The sequence below is a fragment of the Salvia hispanica genome, chromosome 5 (assembly GCF_029641045.1).
Source record: "Salvia hispanica isolate PSC_SH4W2 chromosome 5, Shi_PSC_v1, whole genome shotgun sequence".
Taxonomy (NCBI): Eukaryota; Viridiplantae; Streptophyta; class Magnoliopsida; order Lamiales; family Lamiaceae; genus Salvia; species Salvia hispanica.
This window is the reverse complement of record NC_142696.1, coordinates 861,262-884,082: the sequence shown is the minus strand read 5'-3', so window position 1 is coordinate 884,082 and position 22,821 is coordinate 861,262. Positions and strand designations below refer to the sequence as shown.

General features: G+C 34.8%; 5 protein-coding genes across 7 annotated transcripts; 4 read left to right on the top strand and 1 right to left on the bottom strand.

Annotated features, from left to right (window-relative positions):
- Window positions 1–313: 313 nt before the first annotated feature.
- On the top strand, window positions 314–2,909 carry LOC125191079 (transcription factor PIL1-like). Its single transcript, XM_048088540.2, has 7 exons — window positions 314–514; window positions 1,215–1,286; window positions 1,937–2,014; window positions 2,114–2,182; window positions 2,286–2,513; window positions 2,582–2,706; window positions 2,790–2,909. Exons 1-7 carry the CDS (start codon window positions 494–496, stop codon window positions 2,812–2,814), a joined length of 618 nt encoding a protein of 205 aa, XP_047944497.1. The 5' UTR covers window positions 314–493; the 3' UTR covers window positions 2,815–2,909.
- Window positions 2,910–8,107: 5,198 nt separating this feature from the next.
- Window positions 8,108–9,836, top strand: LOC125191059 (transcription factor bHLH62-like). Of its 3 annotated transcripts, none has more exons than XM_048088520.2 (5): window positions 8,108–8,510; window positions 8,915–9,001; window positions 9,180–9,245; window positions 9,338–9,400; window positions 9,498–9,836. In XM_048088520.2, the coding sequence occupies exons 1-5, from the start codon at window positions 8,145–8,147 to the stop codon at window positions 9,768–9,770; spliced, it is 855 nt and encodes a 284-aa protein (XP_047944477.1). In that variant the 5' UTR covers window positions 8,108–8,144; the 3' UTR covers window positions 9,771–9,836. The 3 variants fall into 3 exon arrangements, 2 of the variants coding, with proteins under 2 accessions (XP_047944477.1, XP_047944476.1); XR_007171025.2 differs by having other exon boundaries at window positions 8,109–8,510; window positions 9,175–9,245; window positions 9,335–9,400; window positions 9,498–9,704; XM_048088519.2 differs by having other exon boundaries at window positions 8,111–8,510; window positions 9,335–9,400; window positions 9,498–9,835.
- A 1,616-nt stretch (window positions 9,837–11,452) lies between these two features.
- On the top strand, window positions 11,453–13,326 carry LOC125190953 (uncharacterized). The gene is made up of 5 exons (XM_048088385.2): window positions 11,453–11,711; window positions 11,779–11,877; window positions 12,453–12,518; window positions 12,655–12,720; window positions 12,786–13,326. The coding sequence occupies exons 1-5, from the start codon at window positions 11,556–11,558 to the stop codon at window positions 13,143–13,145; spliced, it is 747 nt and encodes a 248-aa protein (XP_047944342.1). The 5' UTR covers window positions 11,453–11,555; the 3' UTR covers window positions 13,146–13,326.
- A 47-nt stretch (window positions 13,327–13,373) lies between these two features.
- Window positions 13,374–15,480, bottom strand: LOC125190954 (cytochrome b-c1 complex subunit 7-like). The gene is made up of 4 exons (XM_048088386.2): window positions 15,292–15,480; window positions 15,062–15,219; window positions 14,441–14,488; window positions 13,374–13,778 (listed from the first exon to the last, which is right to left on the bottom strand). The coding sequence occupies exons 1-4, from the start codon at window positions 15,386–15,388 to the stop codon at window positions 13,710–13,712; spliced, it is 372 nt and encodes a 123-aa protein (XP_047944343.1). The 5' UTR covers window positions 15,389–15,480; the 3' UTR covers window positions 13,374–13,709.
- Window positions 15,481–16,880: 1,400 nt separating this feature from the next.
- LOC125186861 (potassium channel AKT1-like) lies at window positions 16,881–21,178 on the top strand. The gene is made up of 12 exons (XM_048083337.1): window positions 16,881–17,280; window positions 17,788–18,144; window positions 18,224–18,281; window positions 18,375–18,692; window positions 18,781–19,026; window positions 19,112–19,210; window positions 19,286–19,318; window positions 19,396–19,578; window positions 19,669–19,863; window positions 19,931–20,006; window positions 20,071–20,661; window positions 20,833–21,178. The coding sequence occupies exons 1-12, from the start codon at window positions 17,066–17,068 to the stop codon at window positions 21,084–21,086; spliced, it is 2,625 nt and encodes an 874-aa protein (XP_047939294.1). The 5' UTR covers window positions 16,881–17,065; the 3' UTR covers window positions 21,087–21,178.
- The last annotated feature ends 1,643 nt before the right edge of the window (window positions 21,179–22,821 follow it).

Genomic DNA, 22,821 nt, shown 5'->3' with positions numbered 1-22,821 from the left:
GATAAGTTTTCCGTAACTATTCATACAAAATGCCAGCAATTCGAGTTATTAAATGTACATTGTTTAACAGTCACTTGAAATATTTTAACTTTTATTTTCTCTCTATTTAATGGAGTATACAAAATAGCAGTATTAAATAATCGTATGTAAAATCATGTATCGAAAAAGAAATATTTCATTTTAAATAGAATAAATTGAGTTGTGTTTTACACAAGCTTACAAAAGCATAACAATGTGCATCGGATAAACTCGATTTATATATATATGCACCAATTTTAAAAATATTTTTATATACAAAAGCTAGTGGAAAGAGAGAGACCAAGTTCAATGTAAAAAATATTTCATTATTTACAATATATGCACTGTCTGTATATATAGATTCGTAGCTATAAAAAATTCAAGCAATCACATCTCCCAAAGATTCTCATCTGTCTATATTTGATTTCAGATATTTCAAGAAATAAAATATCCAGATACTATCAAGATTCCAAGCATGCATGCTTCAAGAAACGATGTAAGTACATTTCAATTTGCATTTCTACTATTTTGTGTTCATAATACAAATTAAAGTAATTCCAATAAACTCTTGAATTCTCTCATTTATTGATTATGTTATGTTCATGATAATCTCATGTTTTTCGACAAAGATAGCGCAAATAAATCACCTAATTTTGTGCTCATAATCCATGTTAAATTCTTGAATTATTTCATTTCCCTTCTTTAGGAGCAATACCACAAGATGATCAGTTAAGTAATACTAGTACTTAATTAAGTATTAATAGTTCTTAATAAATCAACTATTTAATTTGAATTCTTATCTAGACTCTCTAAACTTAGACAAACGAGAACTAATTTGATATAGCAGTATGAAATTTATTTCGATAATAACCTATTTAGTGCTCACGATGCAAATTAAATTCTTGAATTCTTTCATTTCATAATGGTTAATTAGTAGTAATATAGAGTACTACTTAATTAGTTAACACTTTTATTCTTGAAATAACCTCTTAACTAAACCCAAATAATCACGCTCCAAATTACATGCTTGAATTCTTACATTTCCTGATAGTTAATTCAGTAATACTCCAAATATTTTGTAATAAATCACCTATTTGAATTCTTCCGAGTTGCAATTTATATACAGGAGTAGTATGAAATTTATTTCGATAAAAAAATAAATCGAACCTGAATTTATTTGATAATTTTGCCTGCAGGAAGCTGGACAAAGAGAGAAACCAGAGACAAGCAAACAATCAAAAGGAAAACGTAGTATTCAAGCACGAAGGGTAAGTTTATTTATTTTTATTTAATATATAGGTTATTGTGAATCTAGTTATATATAATTATATCCTGTATGTAGCTATTTTGATCATACATATTATACTATTAAAGATTTACCTGGTCACATGCAAGTTAAATTAAATTAAATATCGTACTATATATCAAGAATGAGTGCGTGAGAATATTCGGTGCTGCAATACAGTCGCAGCATCAGAATTTACTTGCTGTGACGATTGTTCATGTGTCACTGATTACGTCGGTTCGATAGGCTCGAATAACCTGCTAAATTTTAAATGTTCCGACTAAAAATTTTATACACGGATATAAAAAATTGATGAAATGGGATAGGATATATATTGTGTTTAGAATATAAAAATATTTTGAGGGTTTTATTGGTTTAATGACTAATTGACTATGCTTATGTTGTTTTATTATAAGTATTTTTTTAGTAACAAATATAGATCACACATAAAATATTTATATGAATAGATCATTGTTCCAAAACTAGCACTGAATTTGATATATAATTCACCTTCTATTTAATTGAAAGCTTTTGCCACCAAAAAAGTAATGAAAGTGAGACTAAAAAAAAAATTCATCTCTTAATTATTATCACTATAAAATAAGTAAACATTTTTACTGTAATCTTGAATAGGTTTGTCGAAGGATATCGAGGCAAAAAATTAATGGAAGATTGAAGGCTCTCCAGGAATTAATTCCCAATTGCAGCGAGGTATGTTAATTAATCATTTAATCTCCATTTTGTGATTTTATATAATTTCAATTTAATTTATAAAACTGAATTATATTGTGTGCATCCATATATATCAAGAGAGGCCAAGCATCAATCCTCGATGATGCCATCAACTACATAAATAACCTAAGCTTCCAACTTCGAATGGTACATTCTACTTATTCTTGTATTTAATTTCAATGTAATTAATAAATAGTTCCATGTATCATATAATGAGGGTTAGATCTTTCCCTCTTATACTCACATATAGATGATGTCAATGAGGGCAATTTGGTCCACATTACGGCCCCCGGATGCAACGATGCCCCGCACGTACTTCCCAAGTCGCGCGCCCCTGTCGCAAGGTACTGGTGAAATGAAATACGAGATTGGGATGAGAACGCCTGCAAACGTGTTCTCCTCCGCCAATTTTCCCATGGGATTAATACCCTATGATCCATCTATCTTGCCATCACAACCTCCTCTTTATTATAATCAGGTGGTTTTCTTTATCACTTTGTGTTTTCTCATGGTACAAGTTATTCACATTAGAAGTTGATGTTGAAGATATTGAGTCAATCACATCCGATTAGTGGAAGATCAACGGCTAGAGTGTTGCCAACTCGGATCGTTCCACCGCTTTATGATCATGACGTTGTTGAGGATCAAAGCTACTCTGAATCTAGTGAATGGTAGATAACAATTTCTTCTTTTTTTTTTTGAATTGTTTAAGAGAGATGAGGTGTGTGGTTAATTCTAAAGTGTGCTAATGCAGGTATAGCGGTTCAGAGACAGAATGAAAAGGTCGTTTTCTTGCATTATTACTAACTAGTAGAAATAGATGTAATTATTTTTATTACTGTCGTTTATTGTTGTATGCATGTAATAATATTATTAGCTTGACTTACTTTTTTCCGATTCCTTTATTTTATTTATTGAAAATGGATACTTAGTCGATTTATTTATTTTCTGATCAAATCAAACTATAAACTAAGATAAATGTAATAATATTCGTTTTTGAAGCCGTTGACTATAATTTTCGATTAAGCTCACGCAATAATGACGATTCGGTTTCAAGCAAAAAAAAGGTGATTAGTATACATGCGGTACAAAAGCAATTTAAAACAAAAAGGCAACAGAATCAACGTATGGACAAAATAAATAGATGTTTTAAAATAACTATAAAAGAAAATCCACATACGAACGCATAAAAATATTAGCAAAAAGACAACACACATCCTTACGTTATCCGTCGTTCTCATCGACTTGACAGATATGATAACTGCAATCAACAATAAACAAAAAACTCATTAAGGTAGACAACAAATATACCAAAACCCTAAATGCATTGATTGTCTTCTAGATTTTGAATTTGTCATATATTGCTCTAATTTTATACTCATTTAATATGTAATTCTTTTTGAATTCCACGTGAACTGTCCCTCTTCTTTCACATATGTATTCATATTCTACCTCTAAATATATGCAAAATAAAAAACAATTGTTAGTATATTAGATCTTGTGATCTAACAGTTAGATTAATGTCATGTGTCATCTAATAATGCAGAATTTTAGTCTAATAATATAAGTCGGCTAATAATGTAGTTTTTTAGTCTAATTATGTATAAATTTTTAGTCTAATAATGTAGCTCGGCTATTATTATTACAACCATCCAATCCAAGAATCCAAGGGCTGGGATTTATGTTGTATTTAACACTATGAAGGTGTAAGTACCCTATACATTAGTATATATATCTCCATCTAGACATGCCCACGGTTCGTAAACCGCCGGTTCCGGTTTTGGAAAATGTGAAACCGGAACCGAACCGTGAGGCTATTTGACGGTTCCGGTTTCGGTTCCGAACCGCCGGTTTTCCGGTGACTTTTTACGGTTTTTCACGGTTCCGAACCGTCGGTTTCCGGCGGTTTTTCGCGGTTCCGGCTCGGTTTCACGGTTTTCCGGTGGTTTTTCACGGTTCCGGCACGGTTTCGGTTTGTAAAATTTGGAACCGGAAGTCACGGTTCCGGTTCGGAACCGGAACCAACGGTTACAGTTCCGCTGTTAACCGCCGGAACCGAAAACCTTGGGCATCTCTATCTCTATCTCCATCTTTATCGATTTCTAACGCACCATAATTTAAATATATTAATCTGAAAGTACGAAGAGAAGTGTGTGTGTGTGTGTTTGAATCAGTGAAAGAACAATCCAAAATGTAAAAAAAAAAAACAGAAAACTTATCACAATGACACATAAATTCAGGTAATTAATTAATGACCAATTGTCATTCATTAGCATAAACAATCCAGTTCGAAGTTAAAATAGTGAAGTAAAACATAAATAAAACACGATACTTAGCTTAAATAATTACGTGACATGGAGTATTTTCTAAATATTTCAAAAGTTAAACACATAAAACACCACATGATATATTACATCCAAGTCTAGTTATGCTGGTCCAGTGGGCCACAACAGTATTAGGCCCAATGAGCCAATGTAGGAAGTTGATTTTGTTTTATGTAATTTTGTATTTTCACATGTTGAGTATATTACCATTTTATACCAAACTCAAATCAATTATTGAATATATGTCATATTAAAAAGTAATTTTAATCTAACTATTTACATCAAATTCAAATTTATACAATTTTTGAAATTTTTTTTTTTAAATTTTTTTACAGTAACACTATATTTGATATTTTATAGAAAAATCCAAAATTGGATTTGAGTAGTGTATGGTTGGTGAAATTTTCTACACAAAAACTCATTTTTTTTTTATAATTGGAGATGGTCTCACGCTTAATATTAAATTCATACAATATAGTTTGTATGTGACACATAAATTTATATATACTTTATGTAAATCGATGAATTGATTCAATGCACCTACACCAATATATGGGCTATCAAGGAATGGACGACACCAGTTTTGGGGATGGGCATGATTATCATCTAAATTTATATATTATTTTTTTAATACATATTATACACTATTAAATTAATATACTATTATTAAACGATATTATTATAGTTTCGTTGATAAGATGATTTTTGTCAGATAATATATGTGAATTGTAACTAAAAAAAATTAGTACTAGTATACTAGTATTATAATACGCGAGAAAAATATCAGGTGAACATTGATTCATTAGTTGTCCCTGTATTACTAGTGTAATTGGGGTATCGAAATGTATTTTATACCAATATGACTAGATTTCACCTTAATTAACAAATTATAGTAGTATCAATTTTTCTATAATTGAGCCCCCTTGTACAATATAAATTTCACTTACTCTAATATATTTTTATTGATATATTAACTTATTCTAATATAAACAAAATCCAAATATTACATAAATTACACTAATATCAATCAATTGAAATTTCAGAAGGCCTTACAAAAAATAGGCTTTAGAGTACCCATAATCAGCCACATAATTTCAACTTCAAACGAAATATATCAACTAATAGTTCCTAAGCAAAGTATGAAAATAACGAATACTTTTTTAGGATCGTATAAAAGGTCGAAAAAATTGAGGACATACTGAGCACATAGATGCTCAGATTTATTTCAAATTTATTTTATACTACTATTTAACTATTTTTTTAAAATCTCCTTAGCATCTAAGTGCTCAGAACTATTTTCCATTACCCGTACCAAAACTACTCGGTTCGTGCTCGGAAAATTTGTAACAAATGTTACACAAACTATTTACCAAGCAAGTACTTTTTGGTGTTTTGAAAGTGTCGATCTTTCTTATTCATAGAGTACTTTTATTTTATTTTGGTGCTCGGAAATTTTTTAGCGAGGACCAAAGAAAAAATTTAAATTCAATTAATATCCATATTATGGGTGATTATATATAATATGAGTATTAATTAATTTATGTATTTTGAGGAAAAGCCCAATATTCCAATTTTCCACTTGGAACTTGCTACAACAGCCCATTTGTTACAGCAATCACCGCCTTGATGATTTGTTGGGCTGCAAATTGCGATACGTGTCGTCTCCAGCCTTTGCCAATTTTTCCTCAGCCGCAAATTTGTACAATAGTTTATTCATCGAATCCTATGTATTCGACCGAATCTAATGTCATACTGTCTGATCAAATAATATTCATGTTCATAACTATTAATAGAAAATATTGGTTTTAATTTTAAAGATCTTGTGAGATATGTTAGGGGCATGTTTGATAATATTGCTTAGATAAATATTTTTAGGATGAACTTGTAGAGATAAAAATAAAGTTTGTACTCCCTCCGTTCCATTGGAGATGACCCATTTTTCTTTTTGGTTTGTCTCAACTAAGATGACCCATTACTTAAAATGGAAACATCTTTATCTCTACTTTATTCCATCTCTCTTACTTTACTCTCTCTTCTTAACACACAAAATATAACTGCATAAAATCCCGTGCCACCCAAGAAAGGGGTCATCTTCCTTAGAACGGAGGGAGTATTACTAGTATTCATTTTTTATACTTAGGGGCCGTTTGGTAGCTATGTTTCGCCTAGATAAGAGATTAATCTGGGTTTATTTGTGTGTTTGGTAGTTATGTTACCAAACATAGTAGCCCGTGTTTTATTTCCGGCCCGCACAAAGCCCACTGAAAATCTTATGTTTTAGTCATATTTGTAACTACCCAAAATCCTATGTTATTTATCATGGAAGCCTAGTTAAGTTAGCAAAATACAATTTTACCCATCAAAATTTCTAACCCATCAATTTTACTTAGTTGTTGTATTGAAGGACGTCATTTTCCTATTAAATCATATTAAGAATTTTGTTGATGTCAATTTGTAGTTCTAATTATATTACTTTGTTATTTTATTTACATTATATAATATTATAATATTCTCATTATATTACTTTATGTTCTCATTATATTACTTTACATTAAATCGTATTATATTCTCATTATATTACTTTATTTACATTATATTATATTATACTTATAATTACGTAATACTTGAAGACAATTGTTTTTGTTTTGAACATAAATATACGATGTTTGTTTAATCCACAAACGCTTTAAACTTCAAAAAAATTGAACATATAAAATTTGGTACTTGATAAAATATTTTCATATAGAATTTGTCCAAAATAATAATTGATTATTCATAAAATTTGTCCAAAATTATTAATGCTCACAAAAATAGAATACCAAAATAAATATAAGTTTTTTGATATAAAGATGCTAATTTTTGTAAGGAGTTTAGCTTGAAAAGATGTTAATTTTAAACAAAACGATTTTATAGGAATAATTAGGGTAAAATGATGATAGTTTAGTAATTAACTTAAACTAATGAGGATAATTTTGACAATCATAATTTTAATCCTTACTTGTGACTTATTGTACCAAACACTACAATAAGATAACTCACAATTATCTTAATCTACCAAACACCCAATATATGTAAATTAACTAATCGAAACTATGATTACTATCATAATGATATCATGTCAAGTCGAAACATGACATAGCTACCAAAAGAGCCCTTATTATTTACTATGATATGAAATTAAAGTGTAGACAGTAAAGAAGTTTACTAGATGAAACTAAAGTGTAGATAAAAATATGTTTGAACTATAAATTCGCCTCAATCACTATTGTTACTTTTGCATACAATTCCATTATCGTTACGCTTGAGAGTGATCAGTAGTTTAAAATTGAACGGAAATCGAACAAAAGACAACATTTTAAAGATTTCTATACAATGTACGCATTAAATTTAGACCATATTGTCTATCTCAATTTAAAATGGATATGTAATTTCATCAAATTGCTTTAATCAATTTTTAAACGAAGTGGAGTTACAAAAACAATGAGTTGATGTAATCTCAAAATATAAACTAAATTTTGAATCTAGTTTCAAAATTATGAGACCATTTAATTATTACTAATCTTACGTCATTCACGTGAAGAACTCAAATTATCATGAGACGAAAACAAATATAAAAACAAATCGACAAACCTCTAATTTACCAAAACTGGATGCCCACTGTATCTCTTCTTCTCTCTCTAGCTTATAGAAGATGGATATAGATCTTGACGAGGGCAAAACGGTCAATTGAACAGGCCCATCAGCGCCTATAAATTTACAACCACTTCATTTGGTGAAGTCCGTCTATGCCTCCGATTGGCAATAATCTTCGTCGAAAACGTTCCGAAATTACTATTTTACCCTCGAAAATGTTCTTCGCGTCAGAATGTTATGGTTTCGAGTCTTTCGACCATAATAATGTGCAACATTGCACAATCAATCATAGCATCCCTCCAATTTCTGAAGATCAATTGAGATTATGGCTTCAAAATGCACCACAATATTATATGGAAGGTGATGGAGGCTATGATCATCTCTCAAATTGTCAATCAAGAATTGGAAATCCAAGTGAAAATTCAAGTTTGGACATCAACTTGCATGGCTTTGACAATAGTACCCTCTCTAGCAACACACAGACCAGCACTACTAGCGTACGAGTGAGCAAAGTTCATGTAAGTCGTGTTTAGTATCTCGCGTTTTGTCTCATTAGTGTGTCGTGTGTCACAGTGCATGGTTGGACATTTAGATTTTGGATCCCATATTTGTTAAATCCTACCTGATTATTTGATTTTTCATATCTAAATTGGAATCAAATAAATATCTATTTTGAAGTATGAAATTCCAAAATCCAAATAAGTTTTTCAAATTCAAATTCCGCTTTTTAAAGAAAACATCTGATCTAACTGATCATTCAAATCGATTGTAACATTTTGATATGGTTATTTTCGTTTATTCGAACTACGAATATATTTATTTACCCATGTCTAACGTATATTGGGATGCGACGTGGGATATTTCTTAAATGCATGTGTATGTTGACGTTAGAACAACTCTGACCTGTGAAATTTTTATGCAGGGAGATGAACGGAAGGAGGTGGCCGACGAAGAAACAATACGGCGTAAGAGACCACGTTCAACCGAAGCACATAACCTAAATGAGAGGGTGAGCGATATAATTTTACTACTATAAAAAATAAAAAATTAAAGTGTGTATTTTTATAAAATTTAATTCAGAGTATATAAGATAAATAAAGACCAGTTTGTGTATATGTCTTTGATATGATACAACAGGCTTTTTAATTTATTATTTTTAAATTATATATCTGTATATTTAAGAACAGTTGCGGAGGAGAAAAATTAATCAAAAAATGGCAACTCTCCAAGAAATGATTCCCAACTCCAATAAGGTAAAAATCACACTCTCAGTTTCTTGATTCTAACCAAAACTAATTTTATAGCATTTCATTAATATAAATATTTTTTTTGAATGATTTAGAAGGACCAAGCGTCAACCATAGATGATGTGATCAAGTACATAAAAACGTTACAACATCTAGTTGAGGTATTTTACAACCTTCTCACAACCTTACATTATATTAATATTAGACTGTAAATTTATTTTATAACATTGCTCATTTTGTTAATATTAATATTGACAGATGATGTCGACCGAAACTAATCATATTATGCATCAAGGGATCAAGACTCCAACCCTAACTTCGTTCCAACAAGGAGGGAATGGGGTGTGGCTTGGTTTTCCCATTGGAGTATATAATCCATGGTTTTTTCAATCATCAATGGGTAGTTTGGAATCACAATTCGAACCAATGTATGCTAATGGAATTTCATGTTTTGGATTCCCACCATCAACTCTTCCAAATGACAAGTCCAGACAATCATATGGTGCTTCTAATTACCTAAATAAAGTTTAGAGGTTTTTATGATATGTTATTGATATATAGATAGATTAAAATAGAATTAGGATTTTTTATTGAGTCCAATGATGTCATTTCAATATATATATATTTTTAAATATGACCAAATTAACTTTTTTTGGAATGTTGATTAATTATTTTCCTAGGTGAATGATTGGAGCTTTTTATTTGTTTATTATTGCGAGGAACGATTTAGATTTTCTGCAGATGCAATAAACAATAAAAAATGATTAATATATATTTAATCTAATTAGTCCTACTATTCATTACTAAGAATAATCAGTCAGGAATAAAAATGGTACATAATATTTAGAATTCTTGAGGGTCAAAATAATAAATATCGTCGAAAATCATAAAGAATTCTAACTGCAATTTCGGAATTTTTGGTAGTACTAGGAGTAACATTCTAGCGAGTCTAGAATTCTAGAATTTAAATAATTGTTGCTATTAAAACACCGAACTGCGAAGCGGTTCAATTAAAAAATAATTAAACTATTAGTGATAAACAACAAGAATTGTAGATCCATAGCAAAAACTTTGTGCAAATCTAGGGGCCAAATTGTCAGGGGGATAGAAGCTACTACAATTCTGAATATTATTTTTCACGCAATTTTAAAAAGAAAAAACTATGGTTGATACTTGAAGTATTCAGTTTGCAAAAATAAAAATAAATTTGAAAAACCAATTCCAATTTCCACATACAAATTTGACATTGCCATCTCGATGAATGTATTATTGTATTTAGAGATGATATCTCTTTCTTTGACATTGACTAAATCTTTTTAAAATTCAATGATTCTAACATAGTATTATAAGATGTAACGTGAGTGATCTTCCAAAGTAGTTTTAGGTTCGTAAATCTACGAACCTATAACTACTAGTACATGAAAAATAACCTATGATTTTTGGGTACATTTGAAATTTTGAATACACACTATTGATCTACTTCCACTAAGTTAAACTAAAACAACTAGAATTATAAAAGAGTTAGCCTATATAAAATAAAAAATTTTGTTACCTAAGAGATCGGAATGGACCCTTGTCCCAAATTCATGCAACAAGAGGACAAATACACCATAAAATCATCCTAATCAAAGACTGAAATTTCTAATTTGTGTATATATGCAATTAAAAAGAGAGGCTAATTATATATTTTGAACCAAATGCTAACCGAAATAGGTAGCGGGTCGATTAAAAGAATACACTTAAATATAAAAAATGTTAAAAAATATTTATTTCGGTGTAGAAAATTTGCTACGTGTTTACTGTAGCAGAAGCCCATGGTCCACCTTTTTTTCCAAGGCGGAATTTAATCTCTATTTAACTTTTTTTCAAAAAATAAAATTCCTACATAGTATATTTTTTATACTCTCTTGTTCCATAAAATTATGTGAACTTTTTATTTTGTCCGCCCTACAAAAATACATGCATTCGATTTTTAAAAAGTTATATGAATTTAATAATGTAGATCTTACTATCCACTAAATTATTTTAACTACCATTCTCATATTCATTACGCATATTTTTACGGGACAGAGAGATTACTGTTAATTCTTTTTTACATTATTAGCAAATTTTTCGAGGCCCATCTTAGTACTACTTCATAAAATGGGCCATAAGGCCCATGGGATTTATTTTCTATAAACAAAATTCCCCACACACACTATACATAAGTCATAACATTTACTAGGATCCAAAACCGCCTTCAGTTAACTCTATTAGTATATTTTGAAGCAAATAAAATTCCACACACACTAGTTTGAGATTCTTCAATTCGAAGAAATGAGCAATGAAGAGCAAAGATCATGGCATCAAAACACACCAACTTCTCCAATATTTTACAAAGGAGGAGATTCCAATCATTATAAGTTTGAAGGCAATGGAGATACCATTTCTAAAAGTTTCGATGAGAGAGAGGAAGCATCATCACATGGAGAGGTGGGCTACAATATATAGTGTTAAGTTTTCATTTTTTTAGAATTTTATTTTATTGTTGAATTTGCAGTTGGAGGAAGATGGTGTGAAGGGGGATTCTGAAATGAGTAATAAAATCAAGAAACTGAAGAAGACTCGTTCCACTCAGTCTCATAGCCACAATGAAAGGGTGAGTATTCTTTTGAGTTATAATACTTGCAGCAGTAGGGGGTGTTCGGTTGCAAGATTGTATCTCGGATTAAATATATAGTGTGTTTGGTTCATAAGATATAATCCCACACTTCAATCCTGCATGGATAATCATGAGATAATTAGTTAACTAAACTAATCTCACAACTCAATCCTAAAATGTATCTTGGTATTATTTTATCTGAGAAACCGAACACTACTGCAGTATATTAATCTAATTTCTGATTGGATGTGTTAATATTAGGTACGAGTATATGTTTTACTACTTGTCTTTGGTAGTGTGTGATTTTTAGTTTGGTAAGAGATCGTGTGTTGTCTGAAGTCAAACAAACATGTACTAGAATGTCATAAATGAGTACAAAAAAAATTACTGTATAGTCTGTATTTAGTTAGAGAATGGTTGATGAGAATTAAAATGATATTATGGTTTATGGGTATTTATGTTACTAATATGTGCATTAGTTTGATTCCAAATATTGAAAAAAAACTGATAAGAATATCCTTGCAAATGTTTGATTATTTTGTTTTAACTTTTTACATTGTGCATATGAACAGTTAAGAAGGGAGAGACTCAGGGTTAAGATGAAGACTCTTCAAGAACTCATTCCCTATTGCAGTAAGGTAAAATTGTCACACACACACACACGTGTGTGTATTCACGTGTTTCGATTTACTTAATTTAGTGTGTGTGTTTGTTTATGTGTTTCGATTTACTTAATTTAGCTGGCTTGTTCTGATACTAATCTTATTTTTCAAGAGAGACAAACTGTCCACATTCGATGATGCTATAAAATACATAAAGACACTACAAAATCAAATTCAGGTAACTCTGTCTCTGTCTGTGTGTGTGTGTGTGGAAGGTTCTCACACATTCATGTTACTGTTTAGGTGATGGCAATTGAAGGGGGCTACTCCACATTGAATTCTACACAAACCATGGTTTCAAGCCCTGCACTATTCCCACAGACCTGCCCTCCTGGGACCGAAACGCTATACGAGAATGAGACGAAAATGGAAACACCGGGGTTTCTGGCCGGATTTCCCAATCCATATTTCCTGCCAGTGTCCGGATTGCCTGCACCTGATGGATTCTCAGCAATTCAAAGCCCATTGGACTTCACTTCTCAGATGGGGATCGCAACGCCGTTGTGCCCCACTAGCCATCCATTGGACTTCACTTCTGCGGTGAACACAATGTCATTGCATCCCACCGGCTTAGAGTCTCATGGATCGAGCCCATCGTCATAAAGGCCCACGAGCAAGGTCCGTTCTCCCGAGGAAGAACGGTTGATAATGTTATTTTCCGATGGCGTGGCGGCTGCTAGGGGGATAGATATGATAGAGACTATACTCAAGAGCGCAAATATATGTATGAGAAGAACCACCCAAACATAGCCAGAGAATATTTAATGTCAGTTTTATTAATATAGCTCTGTGTTTTACACTAAGTAAATGAAACAAAGGGGGCAGACAAACTTAGGAACATTTATGCATTTTCATTTCATCAATATATGACAAATAGTACTAATATTCAACACAGAGAGGATTGAATATGTGAATTCCCAGAAATTGGACAGAAAAAACACAAATGCTAATTCTTGTTTGCATAAATTAAACTGTAAATGTGAACCAAAAACTTCCGAAAATGAGGGAGTTTATTATTGCTCACTGGGTATTAATTGAAAGCAGAAGCTGTTCAAATCATCATAAGTCTGTCATTCCCAGAAAAGGACTGGGACGACTGGTCCTTATTGAATCAAAGTAAGTGTGTTGTTCAGTTGCAGGCCGCCCCGGGGAAGGTGAGATATGAACTCAGGGAAGTGTGCGCTGATAGAGAGGCAAGGCACCAAGTGCTTCGCGCTCAGCTCTCTCTCTCTGCACCTGTAGAGTCACCAAAAGTGAAGGGCTAATCAATACTTTCTGTAGGAAAACCCCATATAACTGATAGTAGTATAAGAAGTAAATGGAAACAAGAATATAAAAATCAGAGACACAAATGGCCATGATTTATACTGTACTCATGTACTGTACTACTGTGATATCTCTCTCATTCGTTTAACTTCAACTATTAGATTTTCCAAGAAAACATAAAAGGGAATCCAAATCAATTGTAAAACTTTGACAAGGCAGTTCCTGCCTTGATATCATCTATTTTCGGTCGGATAACATAAGAACTTTTAGGACTATTCACAAAACTATCTCTAGCAAGTCCAGCCATGTTCAGAAAGATACAAACGAGAAGTAAGATGAACAACAACAGATTCCAAAACTAGAATGCAGAAACAAGGAACAGCATGATTGAAGCAAAACTAAAATGTTAGTATAGCTGAGCTGCAATGGATTTGGGAAACAATTTTCATAGGAATCGGAAACCTTACAGACGGTTGAACATAATATAGTCTATATATATAGAAGTAAAACCGCAATACTAACCACACGAAGAGTGAAAAGCAGTATTGTAGAAATCAGAAAACCACCCAAAATTAGCATAAGCAGGAGCATTTCATGCGGTAGAGAGAATGTAAGTCACAAGAGGCACTTACAAGAGCCAGCATCTCCTGTAGATAGGGCCTAAATGGAGTTTGCATAGCCTGCGAACGGAAAAAAGAAAAGTTAATCAAGCATAAGCTCGTCACACCTCCTTTCATCGAGATGCATTAATACCATGAGTCTCAAGCAAATTGACAAGCATCTGCTAGAGCAATGTTACAACAGGATTGTTCTATGAAAAACTCATGAAGTAATTATATCAGAGAATCATGCTTAATGTGGGCACATTATTTGATTGTAGGTCGGGATTCCAGAAAGAGGATAACACGAACCACATACCCAATCGAAAAGGCGAAAGCACACATGAATATCAACAAAGAAAGCTGAAGATTATATGGCTAAAACATCACAATTTCGAAAATGAAAAGTAAACCACTCTGTTTCCATAGCATTGTACATATATTTCCAGACACCAAACAAGCCGATAATTGCTAATAATACAAGAGATTAGCAACCATAATTCATATATTCAGCTCAAATAATGCACACAGATACGCATAGACATACATACTGACACAATATTCAGGCGCCTAAATTTCTCATCACTCAAACTGCAGTATCACGAAATCATCAAAACATATATGAAAAAGCTCAATCCAATAAAAATTATTCACCTGAAGATCTTCGGGGAGATACTCGTGCTTCATGGAGAGATCCATAGCGCGCTTGAGGCGTTGATTCCTCGCGTCCACGACCTGCTTCGGGAGCCGATCCAGCGCCTCCTTTATATCCAGGTCGTACATTGGATCGTGCAAATCGTCATACCGTAGCCCTAATTTCCACATCAGAATCTCATCAACACAAAAAAACGCGCATCACGTGTGCATAAACAATGAATTGGTACCGTATCTGCTCAGGCGAGTTTTTATGGTTTTCATGTGCAGTGCAGCTAGGGGGTTGCGCTTCGGATCTACAAGCCATTTGGACAAGGTCGACGCCATTTTTTGCCCCTCTCTCTTTGTTAATTTTTTGGTTTGTGCGTTCTGAGTTTTGAGCTTTTGATAATTTGTGAACGGAATTTGGCGACTTTTCAGAGAGGTGATGTGGAAGGCATGCTACTGTATGAAATTGTACAGAACCGGACAAAATCGAACTGAAGAGAAGTGAATGCGTATAAATATATTCCACAGTTTTACCAAAAAAAATTGTCACAACTGTTTTATTCTTAAATAAGAATAATTTCAGCTAATTAATTACTCCCTCCGTTTCACTATCGTTGAATCATTTTTTCGGGAAATTTCTTCATAGTTGAATCATTTCCATATATGGTAATTTTTTTCTCTTTCTTACTTTACCCTTTCTTACTTTATTCTCTCTACTTTATTCACTTTATACTTTATTATCTCTACCTTTTCCTCTCTCTTACTTTTTTATCTATTTATTTGACAGACACAACATCTCTTTCTTATACTCCGTGCCCAAAAGTTCCGCCTCAACTATAGTGAAACGGAGGGAGTATTTTTTTTCAATGGATATTGACAAAATTATTATTTTACAGACAAACCAATATTCTTTGATGAAGCATCTATTTATCCATATATTATACAATAAAATATTTTAACGACAAAACTAAATTCATTTTATAAGTTATTTTGTTCTAATAAATATGGAGAGTTTGGATGATCTCAGGTGTGTAATATAGTGGTATGCTTTGGGGCGGTACCGGAGAGTGTGCCGATGAACCGTCGACTACAAGTGTTTCCCGTGTTGAGTTTAGATAACTAGGGTCGGAGAAAGTGAGGAGAGTCGAAGATGGTAATTATGGAAAGCTTATCAATCCGTTTATCTTATATTCGTAAAAGACGAGAGATACAAGAGTTTAAATAGTTGCCTAAAAACAATAATCAACAAAGAAAACTCAAAAATAAGCTTATAATATACTCGATTCGACTACAATAGTTTAATTATTCCGAAATAAGATATGCGAATCAAGAGTAATCCAAAAGTTGCATGGACCATCTAATATTGCGCTTGGGCAGAGAGAGGAAGGCGATTGCAAGAAGTCTGATGTTGTGTGGGCCTATGACGAGCCTGCTAGTGTTGTGTGGTCCAAATCGTGGCTGGAGTCGCATGTGTGGGCTCGATAGTCTGTGCAAATTGTAATTAAAAAATACTACTAGTACTCACTACTTACGGTAGAAAATTTCAAAATAGTGTTTAATCATTTCAAAAATCAGAAGATAAAGACCATTTTAGGTATATAATGGAATAAAATGTAACTCATATTTCTATTTTATTCGTTTGCTTATACATAAAGAAATTGTCATTTCTCATTTCAATCCGACCTTAATCCCATTTGATTATATCAAGAAGGCCTAATTCATTCCTATTAACAAAGTGATCATGAATGAGGCCAAAGGTCTCGGGTTCAATTATTCACCTATAAAAAAAACCCTAATTCGTTTACTATTCTTGACAAAAGAAAGTTTCTTTTCTCTCTTTCTCTCTCTTTCCAAATGGAAAACTATAAATACCCAAAAATGGAAACAGAAATGAATGGTACGTAGCTTCTTTCTGCGATCCTGCATGCACCGTTGCTTTTCATGGCGAAATTAGGTGCGGAATTCGCACGAGAATAATCAGAGAGAGAGAGGGAGAGAGAGAGAGAGGGACGCGAGATGGGGCCGCAAAAGCATCGCAAAAACAGCTGGGAGGCGGGGATGGGCTCGATGAGCAAAATCGCAGAGATTGAGAGCGAAATCGAGAGAGCTTCGGCCGATGATCGGAGCTACCACAGCGTTTCCAGCGACATCCTCCCCGCCCTCGGCGTCAATCTCCCATGGAAGCCCAAGCTCCGCTCCTTCGTCATCTCCTCGCTCGATCCGCGCTATAGGTTCGCTTAATTTCATCTCTAGCTCGTGGTTTGACCTAATTCCCTAATTCGGATTGCTTATGTTGATTTCATGCTCTCAATTGGTGTGTTTTTTTTTGTAAAAGATGAGTTAATACTGTTTTCATTGCTCATGATTTGGCGATATTTGATAGTGCATTGTCGATTTCATAGCTCTGTTTCCTTGATCATGATTTGGCTAATGCTTTGTCAATTTCTTTGGACTGTCTTTGATTGACAATTCTTATGGGATGAGTTTTTCGTGTTTGGTTTGTACCATCGGAGTGATGCTGTTGAGATTAGTTCTCCTGTTTGAGCAGTTATTTTTAAATTCTTTTAGCTAGATTTGTTTCCTTCCTCATGATTTGGCCAGATTTGATTGTGCTTTATCAATTTCTTTGTTGACGAGTTAGCTTGATTTGTTTCCTTGCTTATGGTTTGCCCATATTTTAATGTGCTTTGTCAACTTCTTTTGCTGATGACTTGAAAATTTGTGAATGATGGTTGCAGATATTGGGAGAGATTTCTGATCATACTAGTTTTCTACACAGCATGGGTGTCCCCTTTCGAATTCAGTTTCACTATAGAGCACAATGGGCCTTTGGGCATCACAGACAACGTTGTCAATGGATTCTTCGCCATTGACATCGTTCTAACATTCTTCGTGGCCTACCTTGACAAGTCAACGTACGTCCTAGTCGATGATCATAAGATGATTGCATTGAGATATGCCAAAACATGGCTCATCTTTGACGTGATCTCCACAATGCCCTCTCAGCTTGCTCAGAAAATCATGCCTAATGCGTATAACTATGTCAGTATACTTCGCCTCTGGCGTCTCAGACGAGCCAGTGCCATGTTTCAGAGGTGAAGAATAACTATGCTTCAGTGAGCTTTTTTTTGAATTATATGGTTTACTGATGCATTGGTGTGTGATCTGACACAGATGGGAGAAAGACAGGAACCGTAACTACTACGTTGTTCGGATTGCAAAGCTTACATGCGTGAGTGTTTCGGGGATATTATGGTTTATGTATTTGTGGTGATATGAGAATTAGGAATTCACATTTTAGAGCTAGCCATGCTTTCCATTGTAGGTAGTTCTCTTTGAGATTCATGCTGCTGGTTGCTTCTTCTATCTTCTTGCTGATAGACACCCTGATCCAACGAAGACGTGGATTGGAGCCGTGAATGCAGATTTCGCGCAGTATTCTTTGTTTCATCGGTATGTGATAGCAGTGTACTGGTCGAGCATCACTGCCACCACCACTGGCTACGGTGATTATCATGCTGTGAACAAAGAGGAGATGATCTTCACCATTTTCTATGTGTTTCTCAACATTGGGATGAACTCATACGTCATAGGAAACATGACCAACTTGATTGTTCAAGCAACGTTTAAAACTAAGAAGTTTGTGAGTATTACATTTGAAATTTTGTTTTTTTGTTATGGATTTGTTAGCTTGTGTGCTTCAAAGTGAACATGGATTTGTGTGTTTCTAGAGAGAGTCGATTGAGACGGCCTCAAGCTTCGCAAAGAGGAACCGACTGCCCGAACGCTTGCAGGAACAGATGCTAGCGCACCTGAGCTTGACGTATAGAACTGATTCAGAAGGGCTGCAGCAGCAAGAAACTCTTGAGGCTCTCCCAAAGGCGATACGCGCGAGCATTTTGCATTTTCTGTTTTACCCCCTTGTTGAAAAGGTGTATCTGTTTCAAGGGGTGTCGAAAGATCTTCTCTTTCAGCTGGTAATGCTTCGGATTGATTGCCTCATTTCATTTTTAGCTAGATTTTCATGTTCTTGATCTAAGGTGATGATTCAATCTCGCAAAGGTCTCTGAGATGAAGGGCGAGTATTTTCCTCCCCGAGAAGATATAATATTGCAGAATGAGGCACCTACTGATATGTACATTATGGTTACTGGTGCAGTGGTACACACACTCTCTCTCTCTCTCGCCCCTGTGTGCGTGTGTGTGTGTGTTCTGATGCTGTTCCTTTGGTTGCAGGAGCTTATCAAAGACAAAAATGGAGGTAAAGTGGTAAGTAAGTCTATTTCTGATGAAATTCCACCCTTTATTATGATAAGGTTTGATGTTGATTTATGTCACAACACAAGGTGATTGAAGAGCAAAAAGGGGAAATTTATGGCGAAGTAGGCGTTCTCTGCTACCGGCCTCATGTCTGCACTGTACAAACGAAACGGCTGAGCCAGCTTCTCCGCTTGAGCCGTTCTTCACTCATCAATATGCTTCAAGCCAACCTTGAAGACGGGACTATAATCATGAACAATCTTGTTGAGGTTTGGTCATTTTTTGGTTCATCTTTATCTGATCAGATCAGATGATGCAATTGTTGCTGATTCGTATGGGTTGTATATCATCGCGTGTAGCATCTGAAACAGCAGAATGATCCGGTGATGCAAGAGATCTTGGCTGACATGGAGCACATGCTAGCTCAAGGTAAAGTGGACATGCCTCTCACCTTATGTTTTGCAGCAGCAAGGCAGGACGACCTATTGCTGCAACGTTTGCTCAAACGAGGCTTGGACCCGAATGAGCTTGACAGAGATGGGCGCAACGCTTTGGTAAGACGCGTATTTTATAGCATCATGTGTTGTAAAGATAGACCTCATTCATTGCTGGTGTATGCAGCATCTTGCAGCCTCAAATGGAGGCAAAGAGTGTGTGGTTCTTCTTTTGGATAATGGAGCAGATCCTAACAAAAGAGGTAATTTTCTGCTGTATATTTTGCTTAAAAAACACTTGAAAACTAAACTGATGTGCTTCTGCAGATTCTGAAGGGAAAGTACCTCTGATGGATGCAATCTTGGGGAAGCATGAGGGTGTGATCAATGTGCTCGTTGACAATGGGGCGAAACTCGACTCGGGCGATGTAGGCGAGTTCGCTTGCCACGCTGCCAAGATAGGCGACATAGAGCTACTAAAAGAGATCACCAAGTTCAATGGGAATGTGATGTCCCTCAGCGGCAGTGGCACCACGGCCCTGCACACCGCGATAGACCAGAACAAGGTTGACACCGTCAAGTTCCTGATTGAGATAGGCGCGGACATAGATATCCCCGACTCCCACGGATGGACGCCACGCACCTTGGCTCACGACAAAGGCCGCGAGGAGATTATGGCATTGTTTGATACCATTCAACACCTTAAGAAGACCACGTCTCTCCCTCCTCTTAACAGAGAGGAGGCACCCTACTTTAAGAAGCATGCAAGTGAATCCTCGCTGGCTCGGGTCAAGGACGATGAAGACAGGAGCTCCTCGCCTCAGACAGGAGCCTCTTCGTCGCTCCCAAGATACAGTGTCAGCGACTTCCAGAAGTCGCTGGCGGGGATCATAACGAGTGGCGGTACACCTAGTCATGGTAAGTTTGTGAGATTAATCACTACGCCCTCCGTCCCATTCAAAATGACACGTTTCCTGTTCGGGACGTTCCCAAACAAAACTACATAAAATCCCGTACTGGAAAAGAAATGCTTCATTTGAATGGGACGAAGAGAATACATGTCACTGATGATGTCTCGGTATCATGCAGGAGGAATGATCCTCGGGACTCCTCCGCTTATCTCCTCGCCTTCCAAACAAATCAGAGTGTTTGTGAGGCGTGCAGGGAGTGGAGACGACGCTGAAGGTGGCCTCGTGATTTTGCCGGGATCTCTCAATGAGCTCATGGAATGGGGGTATCAGAAGTTTGGGTTCCTTCCTACAAAAATTCTTACAGAAGCTGGAGCCTTGATTGAAGACTTGGCTGTAATAAGAGATGGTGATCATCTGTTTTTGGATAGTTAGTACTATGTTTGTAGCAACATTTTTGTAATGTGACTATAGGTTTAATCTCTTCTTTTTTTAAAATGCAACAAACAGATGAGTTAATTAGTTTATTCGGAACTTTGGATCAAAATAAATGAAAAAGAAAGAGATAAAGAAACAAAGAAGACGACTAAAAAGACAATTTCAAAAGCTACTCAAAATATGATTATTTATAGAGTATAATCCTCTTTTGGTTCAGAATATCCACTTTTCAAAAATTCAAAACAAATGAAAACGCTCTCGAATATGTCCTTTTTTGACGGTTCCGTCAATTCTCGACGGTCAACCGTCAATTAGCGAGAATTTGACCCGATTAGCTTATTTTAATTACCGTAGCAAATTGATTTTTTTTTTTATTTTTGGATTTTACATTTTTAAATCCTAAATGAAAATAGTGAAAATACTCTAATATTAAACACAAAATCCAACACTCAATTCATTCAAATTTCTCTCCCCCTTTTCTCCCGCTCATTCTTCTTCCTCCCCAAGAACCCTAATTCTTTTTCTCCATCTCTGCAACAACCAAACACCTTCGAACATGAGCCGTTCGACGTGTAGCCGAAACTCTGTCGACATCGACCGCGACCACGTTCGTGATTTCGGAGACCTCCGATTTAGCTACGCTTTCTGCTATTGTAAGAAGACGGCGGCGCTCCGTATTGTCACCGGACAAGGCAAACCGTCGAGAGGGAAGCTTTACTTCGTATGTGAGAGGAAGGAATGCAGTTTCTTCTAGTGGTGCGAGCCAAATCATGATGTTGAAGCTCGAGCCTCTTCTTCGTCAACCTCAGTCGGTGGTGCCGATTTTGAGGAGCTGGCTTTGAATTTTACCGAAATTAAGAAAAAAAATCTAAAAATTAGTGAGTGTTTTGAGCTTTGTTCTTTGTTTTGTTGTTGTTGCAACAATTTTGTATATATTCAAGTAATTTGATGTAGTGTTTGCAAAGTGAATCGTATTTGAATTTTGAAGTAGATAAGTAATTTGAATTTTTTGTTGTTGTAACACTGTTGTTCGTATTTGAATTTTTGAAGTGAATCGTTCATAATCTTTTTAGAAAAATCTTCCGAAAGCCCTAATTGGGCAATCCTAAAATATAAGACAAAGTAGTCCTTCATGCAAATTTTTTACTTCCATTTGGTCCTAAATATTTACGCACACCAATTGCAGACTTACAGGTACAAAATTTTGTAAGTGATGTTGGTTTCATACTTTATGGGATTGCTTCTTCATATGTGATTGTTTCTTCGTCGACTATGTCAATAAACTAACATCAAATTGAACCAATAGATGGACAACAAAATACAATACAAAGTGGTCCTTCATATTCATTTTTTACTTCGAATTGGTCCTGAACATTTACACGATCAAAAAGCCATAGACATAAGGTACTGCATCAAAAACAACAGAGTCCTATTGTCATAAGTCATTTACACTTGATACACGCTAAAAAACAACCACAGTTACACCCAAAAAAAATATTGTCGTCCACCGAAGGACTAGGGTTCATTTTTCGACTTGCTTCCTCGTCGTCTTCAACTTTTGGAATTGGAGAACAACGGACTTCTGGAATCGGAGGAGAAGAACTAGGGTTTGAACCGACAACATCCGACGAAGCCGATGCTCCTTGTTCGTCAGGCGGACGTCCTTCTGTCGTCTTCCTCTTTCTCGAGTATGCATGTTTCACTTCTCCGAGACTGTCGGTGTGACGGAACA